Source organism: Periplaneta americana, chromosome 9 (assembly GCF_040183065.1).
Source record: "Periplaneta americana isolate PAMFEO1 chromosome 9, P.americana_PAMFEO1_priV1, whole genome shotgun sequence".
Lineage (NCBI taxonomy): Eukaryota > Metazoa > Arthropoda > Insecta > Blattodea > Blattidae > Periplaneta > Periplaneta americana.
In genome coordinates this window covers 168,082,554-168,109,268 of record NC_091125.1, presented here as the reverse complement: position 1 = coordinate 168,109,268, position 26,715 = coordinate 168,082,554, and the positions used below count along the sequence as shown (strand labels likewise).

The following is a 26,715-nucleotide window of genomic DNA, read 5'->3' as shown; positions in this document are numbered from 1 at the left end:
GGAGTCTATAACTGCAAGATGTAGTGCTGTTTCTATAGAAAATAAAGGAAAGGATTACTGTATTCGTGATAATAATTCTCTTTTTTTATCATTTTTCATAAGAACAACATTAAATTTCGCAGTGATTCATTGAATTAGATAATGACATTAACCTTAACAAAACTGTGACATTCATCGTTTTTCCCGTGAACTCTTCATATATATAGGCGCTCTTGTTTACTGCGCATGAGCACTGAGTCATATCTGGAACTTTGTAAAATTAGACGACCCATTTCTTTTTCTGGAATGTACATCTCAAGGTACAGTTTTGCTTTTGATTTCTTATAATTATTTTGAGTTAAACTTGACAAAAATATTGTGTATAATAGCATTACTTCAAAAAAATTAAATCAGTAAGTGTTACTTACTAAAATTCTTATTCATGTACCGGTATGTATTTTTGTTTAGTTTTTTTTTATCAGTATACAAAAATTATTCAATGAATGAAAAATTCAAGTACAATTCTATTAGACCTATAAGTACCAAAATGGAACAAATAATACGCAAAATCTGTCCATGTAAATGTTAAATAGAATTTTTCATCATGTGGTATCCATTTGGAGGTCAGATTCGGGACCTAAAATTAATAAAAATAATTTCATATAAATGTATGTTAGAAATCTTGTTGTTTCCTAATTAGATTAATCTTTCCAGCGGATTAAGCTAGAGTCTATGTCTCTATCTAACTTCTGAAACTTCACTTTATCCAACTGACGACAATCACCACTGGATGAAAGAAAATTTCCACATTATTGTTCAATCAAGGCACCAACAACAATTCAGTATCAATATATGGGTAGAAATAATTTAGCAGCGGTATAGTCACGATTACTGTTCTGGTTGGAAAATTGACAACATTTTTTAAAAGACAATTTTCAATGATTTGCTGGATGAAGAATCCCTTGATGTAATTCCTTGCATATGGTTTGGTTTATAATAGTATAGTAGTACAGTATTTATTAGCTGTCGTCATAGCAAAAGCTAATGACATTGTCAAATTACACGTGTGAAATTATCGTGCAAAAATGAAAATTATTCTATTACAACACTAAACATAAAACAAAATGATCACAAATACTCCTTAGAGTTTACAATTGAGAGTCAAGAATATCAAAAATAGGCTAATATCTAGATGAAAATTGTAACACACTGATCACAAATATTATTTGATTTGCTCCGTTTATGTACAATAAAACAAGAATTAACTTAACAATTTATGAGAATTTCCTAATATATTACAAAATAATACTACAATTCAGAGAAAGAAACCTAAAAAATATCTACAGCTTGATTTTCTGATTCAAAATATTCTTGTACAGAATAGAATGGGTTTCTAAGAAGCCACGTTTTCACTTTGGTGCCTTGTTTAATTAAGTTGCTACGAACTTTTTTATGGATAACTGACTCTCAAAATGCAATGACCAGAAAAAAAAAGCAGCACTACGTGAAATATCAATATAATACTGTACCACATTAGAACATTTTTCTAGAGTTCTCTCATGTCTTTTGTTGAGAGCAGCATTTTCTTCTCTTTCTTGAGGCATTTCTTTTGTTAAAGGGTGGTTTACGACCATTCTATCCCCCAGTATGCATTCCAGACTATTCTGTGCAATAAATGTTCTCCACCAGCCTTACAAATTTTGACCTGCTAAAGATTTCGTTCTTAACTCTGGTTACATTCCTCGTCATTGTTTGGTGGAACTGCAATTGTTTAGGCTTTTCAAGTCTGTTTACAACTAAAATTTTGTCCACATAACAAATTTTAAGTGCAAACAAGCTGCAAGAGTAAGTGATGGAAAGAGAAAGGATCTCTGTCAGAGAGAACAATAACAATGGTGATTTTATCCGAGTGCAGTTGTATGTACGTTCAAATGCTATATATATATATATATATATATATATATATATATATATATATATATATACACATACGTGTGGGTAGAGTGGGTAGACGTGTTTTCATGTTACAGCATCGTGATGTGCTGTGATATTTCATTAAACACTGAAAGTCTCTCTGCTCCTACGAATTATTTTGTCAAACACATTTCACAAATTTGGAAGTAAACATTTTTGAAAATATAGTATATTACTTAAATTTTACAATTCAAACATCTGGAAATGAGAATAATAAAATAATTGTTATGTCATCCCACGATAATAAGGTATATATTTTACAAATGGTACAAGTTCTTTGTTTTTTTCCTTTTCAGACACCTGAAACTGTTTTTGGTACCCAAGTATCCAATACCTAAAGGTGACTTTAATGACTGTTAATTTAGTTTACAACTTTCCTTAGCAATTACGGTACTTCACAGCTTCTCTTATCACTATGCACAAACTGATAAATACTGTATTTATGTTTCAATTGGTTAAATCTTCATTCAAGTCTTCTTCACTTTATTTATTTTTGTCTTGTAGAAAATAAATCTTACGGCAACAATTACTAATAATGTTAAAAACATTTGCTAATACTAGTAACAATCTGTTCTTATAATCTAAAATATATACGGGGCAAAGTTTGCCCACCTGCATACCCCTTTCCCAAATAAAAAATAATCATCATCATCATCATATAATAATTTGAATTTCAATTATAAGGTACATATTTCTTTAAATTTAAATTCTAATAATTGTCTTTCCTGTCTCTTAGTATTTATTTAAATTAAAGTTTCTCATTTATATTGTTAATTTTATTTTTCTCGATGCAAAATATTAAGCAGAAAATATGCCCTATATCCAAGTGAAAATAATCTAAATAAATTCTCATGTTAGCATTATACAGCGTTCGAGTGAAGATGTCCACTCACTACCAGTGGCTGCACGGCCTCCGCATGTTATACTGGTCGCTCATCTCCCGCCAAACAATAACCGTAATTTGCGGCAAAATAAAACTCATAATACTGAAATAAAAAGCTTACCTTATTGTAGTAATTGCTGGAAATGGTGACCTCCAGCATTCAAGTATGCTTGACTCGCTTCAGCACATTCCCGGACATTTTCTGTAGTTCATTTTCTCACTTATGTGATGCACTACACGGGTTTTCTACAGCTTTAACTTCAACAATTTAGTAGCGTGTTGAAATGAGGTTTTTGACACCCCTACTTCCTGGGCTAATCTGCGCAAAGGTTTCTGAGGGCTTCGTTCTAATCAAAAACCTATTTAATCTAATGTTTTCTCAGATAAGACCTGTTTATTCACTTGACGCTTCTTATTTTGAACAGAGCCTATCTCGCTATGAATTTCTTCTTTACGAGTTTGTGTATTATTTTCTTATTTGGCACAGGCTCATAGAGGAAATGATGTCTGAATTTACAGCAACACGTTCTCCACCCTAGATCACACTATGCTCTACTGGGTATTCATTTCAAAGTGTGTTATGACGTCACTGTTGTGAGTCAACGATTTGAAGCGAGTTTCAGCTTTTATGTCAGAGAAGTTGCCTATTAATCAAGGTGTTCAATCTGAACTTGAGAACATGTACGGTATAACTTGAACGTCGTAGCAACAGATGGCGGTCTGTAAAGTCTGTGTTCTACCATAACCTCTTTCGAACTATGTTTTGCGCGGGCAAGTCGTACGCAGGGTATTTGTTATCATCGGTAGCGTATGGCAACATTCCACAATACAAATCAAATGCTCCGTGTCCATGTTGACTGTCGAAGTTAATGTCAACAAATACCTAAGTAATCGTCTTAACCCTCTCCACATATCCCGACAGTGAGAAAAAAACTCACCTCAGTACGTGTTTCCAAACAGTTCACATTCCTGCCACTACAGGTGTTACCGTACGTATCGGTAAGTACTCTTAAGAATGAACGCCGTACTTGCTACGCAACTTCTCTGGCACATACGTAATACGCCTCTGCGGAAGTGTAGGAAGATAGAATTCTCTAGGCTCAACGACTAGCCACATGACGATATACAGTGAGTCATGACACGCTTTGAACTGAACACGCAGTACTGTACTGTATTCTATGATCTAGGTCTCCACGAATATTTCACGAAAGTCTTGCATATAAAAATGTGTTGTTCTATACTATACATCCCAACACAAACGCGCAAAACAAAGATACACCGAATACTGACTTGAATCTACCATACTAGCGCGTGGTTTAATGCCAGGACTCACATCATTCCCACCCGCCAACCAGTTTTCATGGTAGTGGCAGACATCTTGGCTCGAACACTCTGTAGTTTGCCCTGAGTGCTCACAGCTAAATTTTAAACATTTAAAAAAAAACTTTAAAATACAGGATCTGTCACGAAAAAGTCTCCTTTCTGCATAAAAAAATTAACTACATTACGTGTAGTGGCATTTAGACATTCGTAAATTGAATTATGTGAGTACACTATTAAATAAAAGATGTAGGTCATCCCATATTATTTGCAGATCACACAAGTATAGTAATTACAGCCAATAACTCCAACACATTCCAATCTTCAACAGAGGAAATTCTCTTCAAAATATGTGACTGGTTCTCAGTCAATAAATTAGTATTAAATTGTAACAAAACTAACATAATTCAATTTAAATCCTGTCCAAATTCAACGTCGCAAATTTGTAGCGCAATAATTAACAATAGATCCCTATTAGAAACAACAACCAAATTTCTTAGCTTAAAAATCGATAATGTGTTAAATTGGAAAAATCGTATTAAAGAAATTACCTCCAAACTAAATTCAGCTTGTTTTGCTATTAGATCTATGCAAAAGATAGTAAATATCAATACCTTAAAAACAATATACTTTGCATACTTCCACTCGGTAATGAGTTTTGGAATAATATTCTGGGGAAATTCCACAGATAGTAACAGTATATTTCTATTACAAAAAAAAAGTAATTAGAATAATAGTAGGTGCCAAATCTAGGGAATCGTGTAGGACTATTTTCAAAAAACTACAAATAATGCCCATGGCTTGTCAGTATATCTCTTCATTAATAATCTTCCTCGTATGTAATCGTGAAAACTTTTAGCCTCCCTATCGATATAAAAAATGAAACTTAAAACATAAAATTATTTAGGGCTAAATTAAAGAAGTACCTAATTTCTCACGCCTTCTATTTTGTAGGTGAATTCATGACATTCAATAACACTTCATGAAATTGATACTAAAACTTTGTGTTGTACTAGTAGACTATATTGTAATCTCGTCTATATATATTTCATCTAGACTGTGACTATAAATTAAAACTTTATAATAGTATTAAGTTTTTTGACTTGTTCCATATTCTAGCTGTAAACATGTATGAATACCATGGAATGTTAATAAATACAGTAGCCTACAATACAATACAATGACAGCAAATATTTGTACTGTATATAGCATGACGTACTTGTATATTAAATAAATAAAGAAATAATTGAAATATCTTGCAATTGGAAAGGCAAGTTATGCTTTGGATGATAGGAAAATTGTATTTGCATGATAAGTGTTCCAAGAATATACGTTTATAGAACAAATATAATAAAAAATGTCCTTAAGCTGTAGTAGATCAAAGAAATAACGGCGATTTGCAGAAATCAGTAAGAAGCATATTCCCTCGTTTCAGAACACTTACCAGGACGAAGGAGAAGCTGCAAATTAAATGCCGTTTGATCAACTCGTGACCAGCTTCCAAGTGCTACTGTTGCTCAAACATAAAAACACAACACATAAGGTGTGCAAAAATTGTTGCGAAGTCTTTAAAGTCGTATTCATCATTTCATAAAAAGCTAAAAATGTTCATGTGGAACAACAATCATTGTAAAAAGTGTCCTGACTACAAAAACTGAGCTGTTCTGTACTGAATACAACAGCTTTTTACCACAAGAAAAAAAACGCTTTGGTTTACATTTAAACATATGTATCACAAATATATAAAAAAATTAAGACAACTTTTTAAAGGAATCTATTAATATAAATTAAAAGCTATTAAATTACGTCATGACGGAATGAAGTAAACTTTTTGCAAAACCAGTTACGATTTTGACTCATCTAAAAATGGTTTTAAATTCTTACTGCATTAATGATGACAAATAGGTGGCATTCCTTTGTGTATCCTGGAAGATATAATCTTCAAAACAGTTTGAAAGTAAAAACAATATTTTTTAACTAATGACGGGTACTTGACTATTCGTCATACACCCAAGAAACCATTATATAAACTTTATTATAATTTCGTCACTATACCAGTTAAAACGGAAGATTTCGATATTGCAAATTAAATAATAAAATTTATTACATAATTTCTACATTGCTGAAAATGTTGTTTATAGACAAACAGACATTTATCCCATGTCCATTTTGATGAATTCTGAAATATCCGTGGAGCATGTCTCGCATAAAAATTCTTAATAATTACATTACATTCTATATTGTACCAATAAGATAAAATGTCTTATTAAATGGTTAATTAACACAAAAATGCAGATTATTAGAAATATGCAACATAGCAGATTCTGTGATATTCTTCTGACAATTTAATTGTTTGTAGCAGTATGAATTAAGCAACATAATAATTGTCATTCCAATAAAAATGAAAATGGTTTTTGTAAAAGTTACATGATATTTTTAACTAAAGATTTGTTATAGAAATAACTTCCTTCTGTTAAATTGAAACGAAGTTGGAAAATGTACCTTGGTTGAATAGTTCATCTTCAGAACTAATATTTTTAGTTTAATAATCTTATAGTAATAACTGCTTAAGATATTTTTAAAAAGGATAATTCCAATTAGTTCAATTCATGGGGGGGGAAACTTGTACAATCATTATTATTACCTTGTGTACACTTAAATATAACTTATAAGAAAGTACTATTACCGTATTTTCTAAAATTATGTTAATATGCCAATATACAGATTAGTATACTTTCAATCAATTAATCTATGTACAGTGAAAATCTGTTGTTATGACTAATGACAGGACTTCAACATCCTCAGTCTGTAGAAGAAGGAAGAAAGCATTCGGAAAACTGATGTCTTACATCATCACTTTCTTCAACTTTAACATTTAAAATAAGATGGAGGCTTTCCAACATTGTCTTCCAATGAAATGCTAGATTATCACGATCAGGTAGCAACTACTGACAATAGGTTTAATGTCACATTCAGCTGAGAGATGATGTCATCAACAATATTTTGTATAATGCTATTCTTCCACTTTATTCTTGTCACTTTGAACAAGAACTCACGCTGGTATCGGCACAAAAACATTAAAAGGAAGTGCATTACGTTTAGCATTAAAATAAAGGTAAGTCTTCCATCTCGAATATTCCTTCCAAGTACACGAATATGTCAAAGACGTAAAGAATTAAATGTCACATTTTACATCATGTGAGAGAAAATGTCCAAATGTTTGTAATATTTTTAAGTAAGAACTTAATATTAATTGCTTTTATTTGCTTGTGTTGTAGCAGCTGCAATACTACACACATACAAGGCTATGTTCGCTGTGGACACAGTCTTCCGCGTTTCAGCTAACTGGTCGAAGGCAGACTGGCAACACGTAGCTTACAATGACATCTGTTAAATTAAGTGTTCATTCTACATCACAGAACGTGTTAAAAATGTTACCCTCGCTTCTCAAACAAAAGTTGCACCGGCATCTGTTAAAAATACTGTTACTATAGTCGCGATGCTGTTATTCCCGGCGTGACTCCTCCTCTTTGCTTACGTCTTAGGAAGTGAAGGCTCTATAAAGACTAGGTAGGTGATATCGTTCGCCATTTTTGTTCTTTCGTTGCCGAGCTACCTTACGAGGAATCTATTTGCCACACCGTTAAACATTATCATGTTGTACCTCCTATGATAATAAATCAAACGCACTGTAATTCAGCAAATAATTGAGCGGCAAATAATGTCTTCGTGTGCCAACGAAAGAGCCAAAATGGCAGGTGATTATATTAAGTATTTATAGAGCTTTAAGAAATGAATAACTTCTTCCTCAGCGAATCACAAGACGCACACGTTTAAATGTACCCGACCTGCAACGCGATTGGCTGCCGCAAATTAGAGCGACGGAACTACAACTCGTTGAAGCTGGCGACTGTAATGTTTTCAATTTTGTGCCTAATATTGTCTTTCTATTTCTCCAATGTATGGAGGTTTGTTTCATACACTTTGTCTTTCAAACTACCATACAAGTAAAAGTCACACAGCATTACATCAGGGAATCTACAGGGCCACATCATTGGTGAAGATACAAGGGGGCTAGGGGGAGCAATGACCCCTCTATGTCCAAGTTATATAGGCTAATGTCTCTTTCTAGGATTACGTATGAAGAAAGTATAATTCTGAGGAGTTATAATGGGTTTACTCGCAAATTAATATACAAATCAACATTTAAGTAAACATTATGCTTATAAATATAGATATTCATTATACGATTTATCTTGTTTTATTATGAGTAAGAAAGAATAGGGATAAGCCTGGAACATTTTCTAGATAGAGTTCATTCAGTTCCCTTCATCGCGAGACATCAGTTCCTTTTTTAAACGTATAGAACAGTGTGGAGTATATATTTCAGTAATAATGGACACTACGGATAATAGTGTAAGTGTTGATGCATCTGCTATTATTGCGAGTGATGACATTCAACCTCACAGAAGTGATAAATGGCGAAGTGGACAAATATGAAGCATCCTGGTTTCTTCCAAGGTTTTCCCCAGCCATGGGACTGAAGCCGGATGGTCTATGGCGAGTCCTCGGCATCACTTCATTTCACCCCTTTGATTTGATTACCTGGTTGGGTTTTTCCGAGGTTTTCCCCAACCAAAAGGCAAATGCCGGGTAATCTTTTGGCGAATCCTCGGACCTCACCTCATCATTGTAGAAAATTACTACATTGTAGAACTGTAAAAATTGTAAAATATTGTAAAAATTTGTAAAAATTGTAATTGTAATATTGTAAAATTTTGACTTGTTCCACATCTTAAAGCTTCATTGCTCATGTAAGATCCATGGATGATAATGAATGAATGAATGAATCAGCATTGGCTCAACTCTCTAGTTCACACAAGGATCTTTTTTTTTAACTTGGTTTTTAACGACGCTGTATCAACTACGAGGTTATTTAGCGTCGATGGAATTGGTGACAGCAAGATGATATTTGGAGAGATGAGGCCGAGGATTCGCCATAGATTACCTGACATTTGCCTTACGGTTGGGGAAAACCTCGGAAAAATCCAACTCAGTAATCTATGTGGTATACCATTTTTGACAGGATTTTATTCGAAGGATTTGATTTTGGCCCAAGCGGAAATGGAACCCACTCCCGAGCGCAACTCCGGATTGGCAGGCAAGCGCCTTAACTGATCGAGCTACACCAGTAGCTACAAAGATCTTAGGATTTTGTTAACGAAAATAGGCAATATTATTTTATTCGATATAAATAAAATAACTGACTTTTGCTATACGAATGTAAGCAAGGTATTAGTTTCAGATGGCATAATGAATGTTTATTTTTTTTCACTGTATATGCACAGACACAGAAACAAAATTTGGAGCTCCCTTATTGTATGTTTCGCTTTCAACACACTGCGCATGTGCAGTAAATAACAGCCCCTGTATTTATGCTACTTGCAAACAGTCATGCGAAATTGTTGCCTACATAAAGGTGGATTTCCATCAAGACAAGCTCCATATTTTAAGTCCGTATCTGTACATATATGTATTTGTCTTTTTTATGCCTGTGGACGCATTCACATGCTCATGATATGAATACATATTATGAATTAGCTTACTTTATCATCCTACTGTGGCCCCCTCCGCCTATGGCTGCCATACTTATCACTCGGGAGCGGATTTTTATGTGCTAAAAATTTTAAATATATTTATTTTTTATGTGGTAAAAAGTACAAAAATATTTGCTAAAAATAAAAAAAAATATATATTTTTTTAAATATGACAAAAATACCTTACTTAGCTTGGAAAAAGAAATGTTACTAGGTAAGTGTTCGCGTAGGCTTCCGCGGCTGGTGAACATGGTGTGTGGATAAGCTTCAGGGCTTCTACCGCATTGTCTTGGTGTTATTGGCTGACGTTTCGACCGCTGTGTTGTGGCCATCTTCAGAGCAGTTATGCTGCTCTGAAGATGGCCACAACACAGCGGTCAAAACGTCAGCCAATAACACCAAGACAATGCGGTAGAAGCCCTGAAGCTTATCCACACAAAATGTTACTAGGTACTCACCAACCACACTTGAGTGCTAGTAGTTGGCCGAAAATTGCAGTGAGCAACAAAGATCATCTCCAAATTCTCCATCACAAATGCATGCCGATTATCTCTGAACAACGACTTATACTGTGAAAACAATCTTTCCACATCACAGGACGTCAGGCGTGCATATTTAAAGAGAGGAATGTCACAAACACATACACCGTCAGTTTCACCTACAGGCACACCCTCCAATACTTGAGCGACTTTACACATTTTTTTTATATCCACTGTTTTTTCCCCAAACACATTCTGGAATTTGTCCCTTAGTACCTGTACTTCTGAACCTGGTAGCAAGTCTAGTTTAATTTTCACGGCACGCACCTCCCTGTTTCGGACAACAGGTTTTTGGATATTTCGAGTTTTTTTTTATGGTGTCACACAAAAAGCTTAGATTTGCTAATAGGAAAGCCAAATCGCTTTTTAAATAACCATCTTTCAGTATATCTTGAAGGATATCGATTGATGAAGCCCGTTAACAGGGAATCACAACAAGACATATTGCCTTACTTGATGGACATGAGCGAGAGGTGAGAGATTTGTTTAAATTAAATAATGTTCATACCCGAGCTCTTATCTGTTGTGTTTCACAAACAAAGCGTAGAATGAAAGCATCTTCAGTAACAATAAACATTCTTAATTATGTGTTGCAAAATCTCTTCTTCTTGTCCATGTTAATTTATTCTCTAATAATAACAACATTGATATGCTGCCTAGCAGTTCTCAGAACTTGAGGTGATACTATTACAAAAATGGACCACGGATACACCACACAGCGCTTAGAAACACAAAGCAACCAAGAATTCTTAAAAAGATAACGTACTTCCGAGTGACATAATTGATTTAGTTTTAAAATGTTTAAAAGTTCTTGTAAAAAAATTATTTAAGTAAAAAAAACATCAAGATTTATGTGTTTATAATAGAATTCCTGAAAAAATGTATTTACATAATTTTTGTGAAAATATGTGTTTTTATGTGAAATAAAATTCGGGTTTTAAACTTGAAACTTCATGTTCGGAACTTTAATAGAATTTTTACACGAAATACAATGAAAGAAGGCCGACATGTTGATTAAAAGCAGCTGCAATGAACTCGGCAGAGACCGCATCTTAGTAGAGGAGAGATGGGCTGGCATTATTTACAAATGGGTAAATTAAAATATACTGTCTCGTGTAAGGTGTTCATACTGTAGAATAATAATAAAAAGCTCATTTTATACATTTCAATAGTGAGCTTCAATTTCAAAGAGGTAAAACTGTATAGAGTTAACTTGTCTTTTCTAATTTATATCTTGTAGAAAGAAAATCTATCACGAAAGGCAGTACTCATAAAAACAAAATGTCACTGTACATAACAAGAAAATCCTCACTGCAACTTCTTACATCTTCTCTAAAAATAAAGTTTTCTTTAGAAAATAAGGCAAGATTTTCTCTACTTACCGGAGAACTAGAAAAGGTGCTGATCAAAATATATGTGCACTGGACAAGAAAAGCAACTACACTACGATTTATCAAAATACAGACGAGACAGAACAAAAAATATCAGACTTACTGTTTAATATGCTCTAGCAGATTGGTGTTGCCCTTGTACTCTGGTAGTTTGGTAACGTTATCCAGGAACAGAAGCAGGATATGATTCGTTACAATGAGGTCTTGGAGGTACTGTTTGTTCTGTATACTGGGGTTGTATTGTCGTATGAGAAGGACAAACAAACATTTCAAATCTTCTGTTGCTCCAATTTGCACTGAAAAGAATAAATATATATCTCAGCAACGTCCTTTATATAGCTGATCCAACAGCTGATGTAATGTTTGCTATGTTTGTCACGGGACTTGAGCCCATGCCAAAACGATGACTGGCTTCTAAGGAACCCGGAGGTTCATTGCCGCCCTCACATAAGCCCGCCATTGGTCCCTATCCTGAGCAAGATTAATCCATTCTCTATCATATCCCACTTCCCTCAAATCCATTTTAATATTATCTTCCCATCTATGTCTCGGCCTCCCCAAAGGTCTTTTTCCCTCCGGCCTCCCAACTAACACTCTATATGTATTTCTGGATTCGCTCATATATGCTACATGCCCTGCCCATCTCAAACGTCTGGATGTAATGTTCCTAATTATGTCAGGTGAAGAATATAATGCGTGCAGTTCTGTGTTGTGTAAATTTCTCAATTCTCCTGTAACTTCACTTCTCTTAGCCCCAAATATTTTCCTAAGCACCTAATTCTCAAACACCCTTAATCTATGTTCCTCTCTCAAAGTGAGAATCCAAGTTTCACAACCATAAAGAACAACCGGTAATATAACTGTTTTATAAATTCTAACTTTCTGATTTTTTGACAGCAGACTGGATGATGAAAGCTTCTCAATCGAATAATAACAGACATTTCTCATATTTATTCTGTGTTTAATTTCCTCCCGAGTATCATTTATATTTGTTACTGTTGCTCCAAGATATTTGAACTTCTCCACCTCTTCAAAAGATAAATTTCCAATTTTTATATTTCCATTTCGTACAATATTCTCGTCACGAGACATAACCATATACTTTGTCTTTTCGGGATTTACTTCCAAACCTATCTCTGTACTTGCTTCCAGTAAAATTCCCGTGTTTTCCCTAATCGTTTGTGGATTTTCTCCTAACATATTCACGTCATCCGCATCGACAAGAAGCTGATGTAACCAGTTCAATTCCAAACCCTCTCTGTTAACCTGGACTTTCCTAATGGCATACTCTAGAGCAAAGTTAAAAAGTAAAGGTGATAGTGCATCTCCTTGCTTTAGCCCACAGTGAATTGGAAACGCATCTGAAAGAAACTGACCTATATGAACTCCGCTGTACGTTTCACTGAGACACATTTTAATTAATCGAACTAGTTTCTTGGGAATACCAAATTCAATAAGAATATCATATAAAACTTCTCTCTTAACCGAGTCATATGCCTTTTTGAAATCTATGAATAACTGATGTACTGTATCCTTATACTCCCATTTTTTCTCCATTATCTGTCGAATACAAAATATCTGGTCAATAGTTGATCTATTACGCCTAAAACCACACTGATGATTGTCTGCCCTACACTGTAATCAATCCAAAGCAGTGGTGTTCATTTTCTCTTTTTATATAGACAAAGGACCATCATTAAAACGAACAAACGAAATATTTTTAAAAGAAAAAAACATAAAATATGCTTGTAGACAACTATAATGAATGAGTACCGGTAATGAAATACACTAGTGAGAAAACAAAAGAATTATCAACAAACAATTACGTTATTAATTTTTATGACATTACACAGTGTAATCTCGACTACAGGTATCCGTTTTAATGGATTAAAATCTATTTGGTGCCATTTAAGATGCTTTAAAAGTTAATTATTTTTTTATTTTGCAATTTTCTACAATAATTTTCTTTCTAATGTTCATTCTAAGCTTACTAACCACAAAGAAATATTCGAGCAAGGGGATACGAAGTGTAATTTTTATGTTAGTCCAAAGACGATGAAAGTGTTTATTTAACCTTGACAGAAAACTAAACGAAAGTTATGCACCCAGTGAAGTTAAGTGATTGTGGTAGGTACAATGGAGAAAGTAAAAAAGAGCGGTATAAATTATTACTATATAGTGTACATAGCTCTGTATTTAGGTAGTGCTACACCCATGGGCTCGAAAAAAATTTGCGCAAATTTAAGACATTTAGCATTTAAATTTTATATATATATATATATATATATATATGCAACAAAAATTAAACATATGCCACTATCTGAAGCACATGCGAATGCAATACAATCCAATTAAGAACATATCGAACATTTATTTTCAATTCGATTTTTTTGTTTTCTCAAAATTCTGCTGCCTCTACAGATTTGCCACCTCGGGGTTTGGGCCTATGTGGCCCAGGCGTAATACGAGTCTCAGTGTACACCACTTAAATATGATGCTTTTTTAGCAATGGATAATCGAGGTTTACTGTACATTATGTTACAAGTTTGGAAAGGTCCTAAAAATTATTCCGTAAGGCTGCAACTGAAAATATATCATATTCACTATAAAATTATGTGCAAGACGTCTCAGAGAAACACATCACAGAATTACAAAAGACAGACTGTGCACATACTACAAAAATAACTGATTTAAAATTTAATTTGCATTGATTACATATGATTAACTGTAAATATGTCTGTAAATAAGAACTTTTATTCAAGAACCATATACCAAAGAACCTTAATAGGAAGTAATAGAAGTAAGTTACTACTAGCATCATAAAACAGTCTAATTAAAATTAAGCTGTAATTTGACGAACTTACATTGGAGCTCCAGAAGATGTTCTCTATCTTCTCTTGTCAAATGAGTTATTTTCTTGTATGTATCGACTGCTTGAATGAATTCTCGGATTGCAGTTACAACCTAAAAGTTCAAATTCACATCAATAATAAGCCAAATACTCCAGGAAATTCAGTAGTTCGGTAGGAGGAAAACATTGTTAAATTGGTTATGTAACGACGCTGTATCAACTGCAAGATTGTCTAGCAGTGGTGGAGTTGATTATAATGAGATGGAATTTGGAAAGATGACTCAATGGATTCGCCATGAATTTACCAACATTCATCTTACAATTATTGGGAATCTGTGTATAGTGGGAACCCAACCAGGTAGCTGACCCAGGCAGGATTCCAACCCACGCCTCAGGTCGACCGTTTCAGATTTTTCAGCTACAGTGTCATCTTTCTCCAACATACGACATAGCAAAAGGAGAACTTGTTACAAGATTTTTACAAGGCAACAGTAATTGAGGAGCGTTTTTGCAAAAGTCGATAGATGCAGAAATCAAGATTTTACAGAAATTACACTAAGTGACAGGATCTATCGAGTTTTGAAAAAACCTGGAAGGTTTGCTAGTCTCTACATACGGTATGAATCAAGTTTTGGTAAATCTGATTTCATTGATCGATTCCGGAGGTAGAAAACATACGATATCCATATGTAACTCACTTTCGAAAATTTCTGCATCTATCGACTTTTGCAAAAACGCTCCTCAATTATTTTTCAGAAATATCTAAAATAGTCTTGAAGCACCAAGATTTAAGCCAGTAGCATAGCTCAGCGGTAGAGCATTTGTCTACAAGTTTATGGATTAGTTCAGATATGGATTCGAATCCTGCCTCGGCTGATTATCTAGTAGGATTTTTTTTCCCAAGTTTTCCCCAACTACATATAGAATAGAAATGTCCTGCTGAATACCATCTATTACCAATTCCAACGATGCTAGATAACCTCATATTTGATAAATAACAGATTATAAAAAACTAAAACCTCTAAGTTTGGCTTATTTCATAGGGTTATTCAAAAGTTAGTTACATTTTGAAATAGATGTAACATTTTTAAAAATTAACGTAGACACAAAATGGTAACACATTTGTATGTATCAAACAACGGGATTTGTTCTTATACATCTTGATTACATAGCTTTTAACACTATATCACTTCGGAATATGTATTATATGTCTTTCTCGTGTTAAATTCTATCGTACCTGGTTAACATGTTTCGACCTATTATGAGCCTTCTACAGAACTCAAGAAGAAGGCCCATAATAGGCCGAAAGAAACAAGCTATGTCTTACCTCTTCACCTAGGGACTGTTACTATTACACAACCTTTATTTGTATTTCTGTGTCTAGCTAGTAAATTACTCATGATCCTATTATGGAAACTGATGATAATTGACATTTTCTATGAATGCTGAATTAACTTTGCTTCTTCAGTATTACTGCACCATGAAATTAATATTAAAAGTACTAAAATTTTAACTACAATTATATTATTATATTATATTACAGCCTCATGGTCTAGTGGTCAGAGCTTCTGGCTATAGTTCATGAGGTCCCGGGAATCGAAGGAATTAGAGCACAGGAATTTTTCCTTCAAGGGGATTATTCCTATGTTCGTCCATGGTCTGGAATTTAGGTTAAGTTTAGATTTAAGACCTCTCCTGGCACCACATTATCATAATCATCCTGTCACATCATCGGGGTAATGTAACTCTGCCTTCCAGGCGCCCCAACCTCAGAAGTGGGTTACAACTAAGCCACGGCCAGGAGAGAAGACCAGAAATGTCGAAAAGACAACCTGGTGGCATTGGATAAAAAAAATAATAGGCCGAAACATGTTAACCAGGTACAATAGATTTTAACACGAGAAATACATATAATACATATTCCGAAGGGATTTGTTCATTTATCACACTCATTAGTTTTGGTTAACATGGTAACAGGTTTTGTTTATAATATGTCAAAACTAAATTTACTTCTTATTGAATTTTTAAATCACTATCATTGACTGTGTTTTACAATGGTTTTGACTTTACAAAACATAATTTTCCTAACACCTGGCCAGCGCGTTCCCCTGATATCAATCCAGCAGATTTTTGGCTCTGGGATTATTTACAAGACTGAGTTTTTCACCTAATCATAAGACTACCGACGAAATAAAGTATGCAATTTCGCAACAAATTGAAGATATTTCACCAGATCTATTAGTAAATGCTGTTCACAACATAGAAGAAAGATTGTTGCTTGCTAAAGAACCAAATGGCGGACATATTCAGTATTTAAACTGAATCCAATAAACCCCATATCTTTACGAGTATAAGTGTGTTCTTGTCTTGTGTATATCTTAATTCTTAAGAAGGTTATGGCGACGACAAAACGTAAGTTACTTTTGAATAATCTTGTACATTCCATTTGTTCCTAGTGACTTCCATGTTATCTTTCAACATATTTCACATATTGTGTATCTAGGTCAGAAAGCATGGGTATACATAACGGCTCTGTTAGAAAAGCCAACGTACTATGGTAGGAACGATCATGATTTTAAAGTCAAATGTAGGAAACAGAAAACGGATGTAGGTAAATTCTCATTTTTAAATAGAACTATAAATGATTGGAACGACTTACCTGCAGCGGTCTTTGAGGGCTGTCCTTCCTTAAGGAGATTCAAGAATAACTTTAAAAAGTTGTGTATAAAGTGCAAATTAAAATTAAGGTGAGATTTAACATTTAATTTTTTAAGGCGACATGTACTTACTTAGCCTGACGAGTGAAGCTGTAGTCGGGTGGTCCGGCAATAGTAAGATATTTTTTCTCCTATATAAGTTATAGTATAGTTTCATTTTGATATTTCTATATTTCTTTGAGATGTCTGTTTAACCTACGCCACGGGGATCAGCGAACCGCGTAATAGGCTCCTTATTCACTCAGTCTGACAGGCGCCTAATGCATTTAAAACCAGTAGACGCGAGGTAGGTTACTGAACTTTAGTATAGCATAAAGGGGTTTTTCCTGTCTAGGAACGCGTTGGTAGCGTTGTTTGTATCTGGCAAACAATAGTAGCGTCTGGTGAGCGCGTCACCTTAGTGAGCATTTAAAAAGGACGTGAGCCGAGAGCGTGCCCCCAGACGATTGCCGGCCTGTGAGCCGAGCGTGTATTTTCTCAGAATATCACCGGCTAGTGAGCCGATCGTGTGTTTGGTCAGAAGACTGCTGGCCAGTGGCGTGCTACTCACTTATATAATTTACGGCCTGTGAGTCGATCGCGTGAGTATTAATAATATTTCCGGCACTTGTTCCGATCGTGTATTTCTTATCATTCTCAGTTTTCCAGCCGATCGAAGTGATAAAGTATAGATTTCGCACTTTTTAGCTTTGTGTTTTACTCAAAAAGTGACAGCAGCGATTTTAAACTGGCGTTAGACGAGAAGCCGAAATCACACGGAAGACAACAGCCAGTATTCCGTCGCTTGGACTCAAGCAAGGGAAGTGAGCCGAATAAATACACTTAGTGGAACTCTACTCCTTGGTTTCTTTTCGTGAGAACGACGAACATCGCATTATATCCTACGCCCACAAAACCACCAGGTCCCTGAGAAGAGATCTCCTCTACCGGGGGACAAGATCTTCTAGCATCCACCGACGTGTGACTGAGCTAGTGGACTTCTCCTCTGCCGGCGACGCGACAGAGAAGAAGATAAACAACATCAACAATACCACCAGGTAAAAACCGTCGCAAATGGCGCCCAACGTGTTCCCACCACAAAAACCGTCGCACGAGTTACTCCCTTGGTTTGATTTGTAAATTATTTAAAAATAGCGTGTATGAGGTCTTAGACTAGAAATGTTTAGCTTAAATGTAGTTCTGTTTATAAGTATGCATAAGGGTGTACCTAATTATCTGTCTTATTTGAGCTGTTGTATCAGTGAAGTGTGGTGAGTCAGTGAAGTTATGGTTTTACAGTGCAGTGAATAGTTCCAATCAGTGATAATTTATAGCATCAATGAAATGTGTTCTATAGTGTCAGTGAAATGTGTCCTAAAGTGTCAGTGAAATGCGTCATAGTGCCACTACAGTGAGTGAGATGAGAGTAAAGTGAAAGTCTATTGAAACTTATGTAGGTTGTATTTTAAAATTAGGTTATTTTAGGTTTTATTATTAATTGTAATTATTGTGTTAAATTGTATAATGTATTCTTATTGTATTGTGTATTGTTTATATTGTGTATATAACTGCCACCGGGTGCTTGCCCACTTGCAGTGTAAATAAATACATACCAGTACATACATACATGTAATGAAAACATCAAACATTCTGTAACAAGGTTTCTAAAAGGCGAGGATGTGATTTCTTTGTGTAAACTAATCACACATTATGGAAAATGAGTCAATTGGGAATGAAACTAGTTGAAAAATAATGCATTTAATACCATATCACACTGACAGATCGCTATACCGTAATGAAATCTTGTGTTTGATCAACCCTCTCAATCGAATACTAGTAGGCCTACTATAATGGGTAAAGGGGGGGGGGTAGAATACAAAATGCTAAGAATACAAATGCTGGTATGAAACTGCCTTATTTCACCCATAATAATAATAATAATAATAATAATAATAATAATAATAATAATAATAATAATAATAATAACAATAATAATAATAATAATAATAAAATAATACTACTACAAGTTTTGACTTACTAAATGCATTCTGCGAAGGCAAGGCTTTAAATCACTGCCTTGTTGCTGCGTAGCCAACTCCAGCTGTTCACAAAGGTTCACACCTTCGAAGGTCAGGTATGATACAATTTCAAACGACAGTACAGGCCTGAAAAGCAAACGCATTTATAATACAGAGAATCATAAATATACAAAAATGTAAAATCAGATTATGAAAATTAGTGTGCATACAATTGAAAGTATGAGCTTGCCTTATGTGATCCAGCTCCAATTCAAGTTGAGCGGCAAATTTCAGGAAATAGGTAACGAGCCAAAAGAAGTGAGAGGTGTCGATCTGAACACTCTGCTTGCTCCTCAGAAGCTGATGATGGAGATCCTCGACCAGGCAGCCGTAACCTTTCAGTAGGAAGTCTACCGTGAACTTCTTCAGCAAGTTAGAGATGTCTTCGTCTGTCGGAGTATGATGTAAAAGTGCCTTCACATTCATGCTTAAAAGAAAGACATATAACAATTAGTATATGCATCAGTCAAGCACATCCCTCCCTCTCATATCCAATCTCTTCCCACTACTTTTTTCCTTACACCTTCTTTTCTCCAGCACTGGTACTCATGTGACTCTGATATACAGAAATAATGTAACAACAAATGCTAACGCATGTCTAAAAGACATGCCAGTATCTTATAATCTGCTTCTCAATAAATATAAAAACACATCGATACAGTAACTTTACCTCCTCTCTTCTAGCATATTATAATTAATTCCATAATTTCTTTCTGAGTATAATAATGACTTTTCAAAACACACACTGTTGCATTAACAGTACTGTACCACTTTCTCCTCTTCATGCATCTATAATTACTTCATGAAAATTAATAAACCAACCTTGTTCTGCTTCTTTTAACAAGCTTTTTCCGCCTCCATTCCTTTTTATCTTGTAAAATAATATTTTGTTGAGCATTGTAGCGAACTTTCTGCATAATAAGAGGTTTTTGGTGACTATGTTTTGATGTTCTGTTGAAATACAAAGAGAAGAACGAAAAGTATTAGTGAATCAAATTATCAGTAGGTACACCTTAAGCAACATGCAGAAAAATAATTTTTAATACCAATATATTCATTTTGTAAAAATGATGAAAATTGGGATAGTTAAAATTATGTACGAAATATCTGTGTACCAGTAGTAAGTAAAACTGGTCACTTTCATAGGAGTGTTACAAGACATTCTTCTATTATTTTTATCAATTATGTTTCATGAAGTTTATTTTCAAATAATCACATTACTTACTTACTGGCTTTTAAGGAACCCGGAGGTTCATTGCCGCCCTCATATAAGCCCGCCATTGGTCCCTATCCTGAGCAAGATTAATCCAGTCTCTATCATCATATCCCACCTCCCTCAAATCCATTTTAATATTATCTTCCCATCTACGTCTCGGCCTCCCTAAAGGTCTTTTTCCCCCTGGCCTCCCAACTAACACTCTATATGTATTTCTGGATCCGCCCATAAGTGCTACATGCCCTGCCCATCTCAAACGTCTGGATTTAATGTTCCTAATTATGTCAGATGAAGAATACAATGAGTGCAATTCTTGTTGTGTAACTTTCTCCATTCTCCTGCAACTTCATCCCTCTTAGCCCCAATTATTTTCCTAAGCACCTTATTCTCAAACACCCTTAACCCATGTTCCTCTCTCAAAGTGAGAATCCAAGTTTCACAACCATACAGAACAACCGGTAATATAACTGTTTCATAAATTCTAACTTTCAGATTTTTTGACAGCAGACTGGATGATAAAAGCTTCTCAACCGAATAATAACAGGCATTTCCCACATTTATTCTGTGTTTAATTTCCTCCCGAGTATCATTTATATTTGTTACTGTTGCTCCAAGATATTTGAACTTCTCCACCTCTTCCAAAGATAAATTTCCAATTTTTATATTTCCATTTCGTACAATACTCTCGTCGCGAGACATAATCATATACTTTGTCTTTTCGGGATTTACTTCCAAACCTATCTCTTTACTTGCTTCCAGTAAAATTCCCGTGTTTTCCCTAATCGTTTGTGGATTTTCTCCTAACATATTGTGACAGCGACGTGAGAATCGAACTCACGACCAGCGTCCCGCAAGAAAGCAGATCGCACAGGCTCCACGGAACATTGAGTGACGTCGCGCGGTGGAGAGTAGAGAGAGGGTGTATTACGTCACGCGACGAGTCCGCGCGCGCAGCTGCTTACGGAGGGAAGGGGGAACGGACCTTCCCGGCCCTTCCAGAAATGTCGATGTAGAGATATTGAGATAATTCTCTACACACCTGTAGAAGGTTCTCGCAACTATGATTTTGCTATAAAAGAGCAGGCGCCAGCGAACTAGAGAGTTGTTGTTGTTGTAGAGTTTTCAGTTATTCAGTCAGCGAGTAAGCCAGAGCAAGCAAGCCAGTCAAGCAAACCGGAGTTCGACTCGAGAGTGCGTCCGCATCTGCGTCAGCATCCGAAGGCCTGAGTTCGAGTGCAGTGGACCGCAGTTGGAGGGACCTGAGTTCGAGTGCAGGGACCGCAGTTGGAGGGATCCGAGTTCGAGTACAGTGAACTGTCTCTGAAGGTCTGTGGTTCGAGATACTGTGGACTCGAGTGACTGAGATAGAAGAACTGTGAACTGAGAACTGATAGTTCTGATTTGTAAATAGTGCTTTGTAAATATCAGTTAAGATTAACAGTTCATTGTTGTTCGTACTAGTCCAAGTAAATTGTCATTGTCGTCGGTGGAGTTTTATAACGAATATTGTGTTCAGTGAAAATCCAATTGTTGACGAGAGCGTTTAAGGCGAATTGTAGAAAGGAATTATTGTTGTGACGAATAAATTACATTGTTGTTACTAATAAAATTCACAATATTCACGTCATCCGCATAGACAAGAAGATGATGTAACCCGTTCAATTCAAAACCCTGCCTGTTATCCTGAACTTTCCTAATGGCATATTCTAAAGCGAAGTTAAAAAGTAAAGGTGATAGTGCATCTCCCAGCTTTAGCCCGCAGTGAATTGGAAAAGCATCAGATAGAAACTGACCTATACGGACTCTGCTGTATGTTTCACTAAGACACATTTTAATTAATCGAACTAGTTTCTTGGGAATACCAAATTCAATAAGAATATCATATAATACTTCCCTCTTAACCGAGTCATATGCCTTTTTGAAATCTATGAAAACTGATGTACTGTACCCTTATACTCCCATTTTTTCTCCATTATCTGTCGAATACAAAAAATGTGATCAATAGTCGATCTATTACGCCGAAAACCACACTGATGATCCCCAATAATTTCACCTACATATTGAGTTAATCTTCTCAAAAGAATATTGGACAAAATTTTGTACGACGTCAACAAAAGTGATATTCCTCGAAAGTTACTACAGTTAGTCTTGTCCCCCTTCTTAAAGATAGGTACGATTATGGACTCCTTACATTGTTCTGGTACAATGAAAATAGTATAATGCAAAATTTCGGTACAGCTGTATTACATGACCACTATGAGGTCACTTTCCTTTCCACGAATGTACCTGTCTCCTTTGTTGTTCTATCAAACTTGTAACTGATAAATGACAAAGAGAATAAAAACAGAAACACTGTTGTATCATAGACATTTTCTATAGTGAGACCTGTATTCATACCTCTTAGCATGAGGTCCTTCATCTTCATTACTTGAAGTAGAAATAGATTTCTGAGTTTCCATCTGAGTCCCATAACCACAATCTGACATTTCAGAAGAAGAAGGAAAGTCTGGCTTCTGGCTTCCCGTTGTCTCAGACTGCCAGTTGCGGGACTGATGGTGACTATGTGAAGTGCTTGCCTGCATGGTAACACATTTCAACAATAATTTTAATTCATCTGGCAGGTGAGCAACAGAAAATAATTAACAAGTTTCAATTAAATTCAAAATAAAGTAGACCCATATGAACTGCAATCGAAGTGAAAGAATTCCTAAAACATAATGTAATAATAATACACATACATTCTAATTTACCAGGACCATCAACGATTTCATTCCAGATGTCATACCAATACTGAAACATTTCTTTTGGACATCCATGCGATCCAGTTTTAGATACGATTCTTAACTGACATAGGATAAAATATCTCATTTGTTCAACTTTTTTTAAAATTCATTAACTATTATTTTTAACACGTCGACTTTTAAAGTAGAAGATTTGATTTTGTTAGGATTTCCATATTTAAAAAGTGAAAATTCGAGAAACTATTTTCGTCTTCAAAATGTGCGATATGAAAAAGAAGCAAAAATACATTAATTAACTTTCTTGCATTAGATAGTGTAGTAAATAATAACCTAGTTTTTACAACAAAGTACTTTTATTTACTGAAACGAAACTGTATCTGTAGCATATATATTTTTTTTTCATTTCATTTATTGTATTTCATATCCCTTACCTTATTGAAGCTTTAAGATGTGGAACAAGTTAAGATTTTACAAGATTACAATTTTTTGGCGAGATGAAATGAGCCATATAATTTGATAAACTAATAACAAGGCATGCCAACAAGAAACATATTTATTTTCTTGATACTGTTGTGGACAAATGTTCTAAAATTACCAAGGAATTTAGTGGAAGACAATATTCTTATAATAAAACGAACTTCAAAAATCAAACTCTAAAGCAAGAGACAAAAACTTTATTCAAACATAGAAAAGAGCTATTATGTCAATAGTACAAATCAATCAAAGAACTAGCTGTAGAGAGTATTTTAAAATTCTGGGCATACTATCTCTATATTTTTTTTAAATTTTAGTATATATAAAAGTAAACTTCTTCTTACGATGTTGGATGACGTATATACGTCCGTTTATGTGACATATTAATGAATTTAAATACTTTTATAGTCACAATCATGCCACAGTACGAAAGAAAAATTTCGCAATATGTAATGATTCTTCCCAACCATAAGCAGTGCTCACTAGATCAGACGCTATGGTCAGTACTCTATAACAGAGTCGCCAGTATGAAAGGATGATTCCAAGCGTTTAGTGTGAGACGAACTCGATAGCTCAGTTGGTAGAGCACCTGACCGGAGTACAGGAAGTTGTAGGTTCGAATCCCGCTCGAGGTTGCGAAATTTTTCTTTCATACCATGGCATGATTGTGACTATAAAAGTATTTAAATTCATTCATATATAAAAGCTAATTTAGACCAAAAAAAAAAAAAAAAAAAGATGTCCATTCTTATCATACAAGGAGGAAATATGATATTCACAAACCCCCTTTAATACCACATTATATAAAAATAGTTTTATTCATACTGGTCTTAAAATGTATAAGTGCTTGTCTTGTTACATGAAAAAAAATATCTGTGCTCCGAAAATTTAAAAGGGTCTTATTCACTTTGCTATTACATCACTGCTTCTTGGAATTCCCCTGTTTCAGGTCCTGACTTCAAGACATACTGGTACTGCAAACGGACCTTATAGCCGAAATTGACCTGATAATTAAGTCCCAATTTTTGTATATTCGTATTTGTGTTGCATTTAATTATAGTTATTCTTAGCCTCCTATAAAATTGAGTACCGGGTCTTTCCCAGGGGTAAAAGGTGGTCAGAGCGTGGTGCCGACCACACCACCTCATTCTAGTGCCGAGGTCATGGAAAGCATGGGGCTCTACCTCAATGTCCCCCAAATGGCTTCATGGCATGTTACGGGGATACCTCTACCTTTACCTTTTACCTATGTAATTAATTATTACTTTTGTAAATATGGCATGTTCCATATCATGTATATTATCAATGGATGCGATAAATGATTATGATTATTATGGAAACAGAGACTAATACGGTAACAACAATAACAATATCCAGAATTGAGCAAAACCCTTTGTCCCTGACATACCAAAGAAATTTATGTTTCATTCAATATGAACATTGAATCGTAAATGTTGTATGTATTTAAGTTATTTATTTTTAAATAAAGTCGATAATACTGCAAAACAGGCAACACATTTGCAACCAAGATCTCTTCAAGTGATATCTCTATCCAGTGCTTTTGCTTCAGTAAAGTCTCATTTTACAAACCTATGAATCAACAATTGGCTCTCTTCTGACAAAGGAAAAATTTTACAGTCTGTACAAAAGAAACCAAATGACCTGGAAATGTACAAAAACTTGCCCAGATATGTTCAAACATTTTTAACAAGAGCCAGAACAGGTCACATTGTCACTCAATTGTACCTACACCGATTTCACATTTCTGATAATCCTACTTGTTTGTGGTGTAATAATCATGATGAAGATCTGGAACACATTCTTCTATACTGTTCATCCATAAACCACAAAAGAAGTAAATTAAAATCATCAGTACCAGTTGCAGAAGGCACAGCCTGCAGTATATATTGACTACACCCCAACTCTGGCACTAGCAACAGGCATCTATAATGAACACCGATCAAAATACCCCTCATTTCTCGTGAAAAACAACAACTGAATAGACTACAGTGAACTATAGTGGACTTTATGTTGTCAGCAAACAGCTGGATACATTAAGAAGATTGATTTTTAACCTTTTGAGCTGTTGTACCCATAAATTGAAGAGAATAAAATCATGTGAAAAGAAAGAAAACACTATTTTTTTTTTTTTTTTTTTTTTTTTTTTTTGTTTTCTTTCTTGTCAGCTGAAAAGCAGGTCATTTATATTGAATTTATATACATTTGCATTTCGATATTTTTGAGAATTGAAATACGAGTATTACCTGATGCTTAAAAAATCCTACAGCATAAATTTTTTAATTAAAATAGATTTCATTGTGCCAAAAATTAATATAATGAAAAACATGAGGTTCCAACCTGTCTTTGGTCAGCTGACTAAACAACAACAATAGTGAATGAATCTAAACATGTTATTTTTTTTAATATAACATTGGACACTTGCCTGTGAGTGAAGTGACGATATTCCACTCTCGACGTCGCTTTGTTTCTTACTAGAACTCTTCCCAGAATTGCCTTTACGAGATGCACCAGGACCTGCCTGATTCTTTCTTTGTACTTCGTTGGAATCTGGAAGAAACGCACACAACTTTAATAGTGAGTACCAGTACATAATATCACCGTCTGAAATAGAGTTAAATACTAAATAAGGTTGCCTCATTTACTGTTTTCTCTTTATAACAATACTGTATAAGCAATAGCAAATAAAACATGCTTAGACTCTTCCTACAGTCACTTTTGACACTTCATTAATGTCACTGTCACTTCCGATATCATTGCAAATGTGGTGGTTGTGATGATCAATCACAATAATCAATTTCACGTACTGCATCAGCAAACTGAGCATATGCTTTTACTGACAAATGCATAATACTTACTTTTTCCATTTGTTTTATTCGAATCTGCGTGAGATATCCGTGCCACATGCTGGAAAAAATTAAAGTTTTGTTAATTCTGTCAAAGAACATATTTACACAA

The 26,715-nt window shown here is 34.8% G+C and overlaps 1 protein-coding gene across 7 annotated transcripts in view; it reads right to left on the bottom strand.

The window, feature by feature from the left end:
* The window catches only part of tim (timeless), a 200,764-nt gene that overhangs the window by 55,260 nt on the left and 118,789 nt on the right, over nt 1-26,715 (bottom strand). For all 7 annotated transcript variants that reach the window (XM_069836319.1, XM_069836323.1, XM_069836324.1 and 4 more), the window contains 8 exons: nt 26,616-26,664; nt 26,183-26,307; nt 22,922-23,100; nt 20,131-20,259; nt 19,499-19,735; nt 19,269-19,395; nt 14,548-14,647; nt 11,787-11,979 (listed from right to left, as the gene is read on the bottom strand). In XM_069836319.1, coding sequence (XP_069692420.1) covers nt 11,787-11,979; nt 14,548-14,647; nt 19,269-19,395; nt 19,499-19,735; nt 20,131-20,259; nt 22,922-23,100; nt 26,183-26,307; nt 26,616-26,664 — 1,139 coding nt within the window. The remainder of the gene's footprint in view (nt 1-11,786; nt 11,980-14,547; nt 14,648-19,268; nt 19,396-19,498; nt 19,736-20,130; nt 20,260-22,921; nt 23,101-26,182; nt 26,308-26,615; nt 26,665-26,715) is intronic.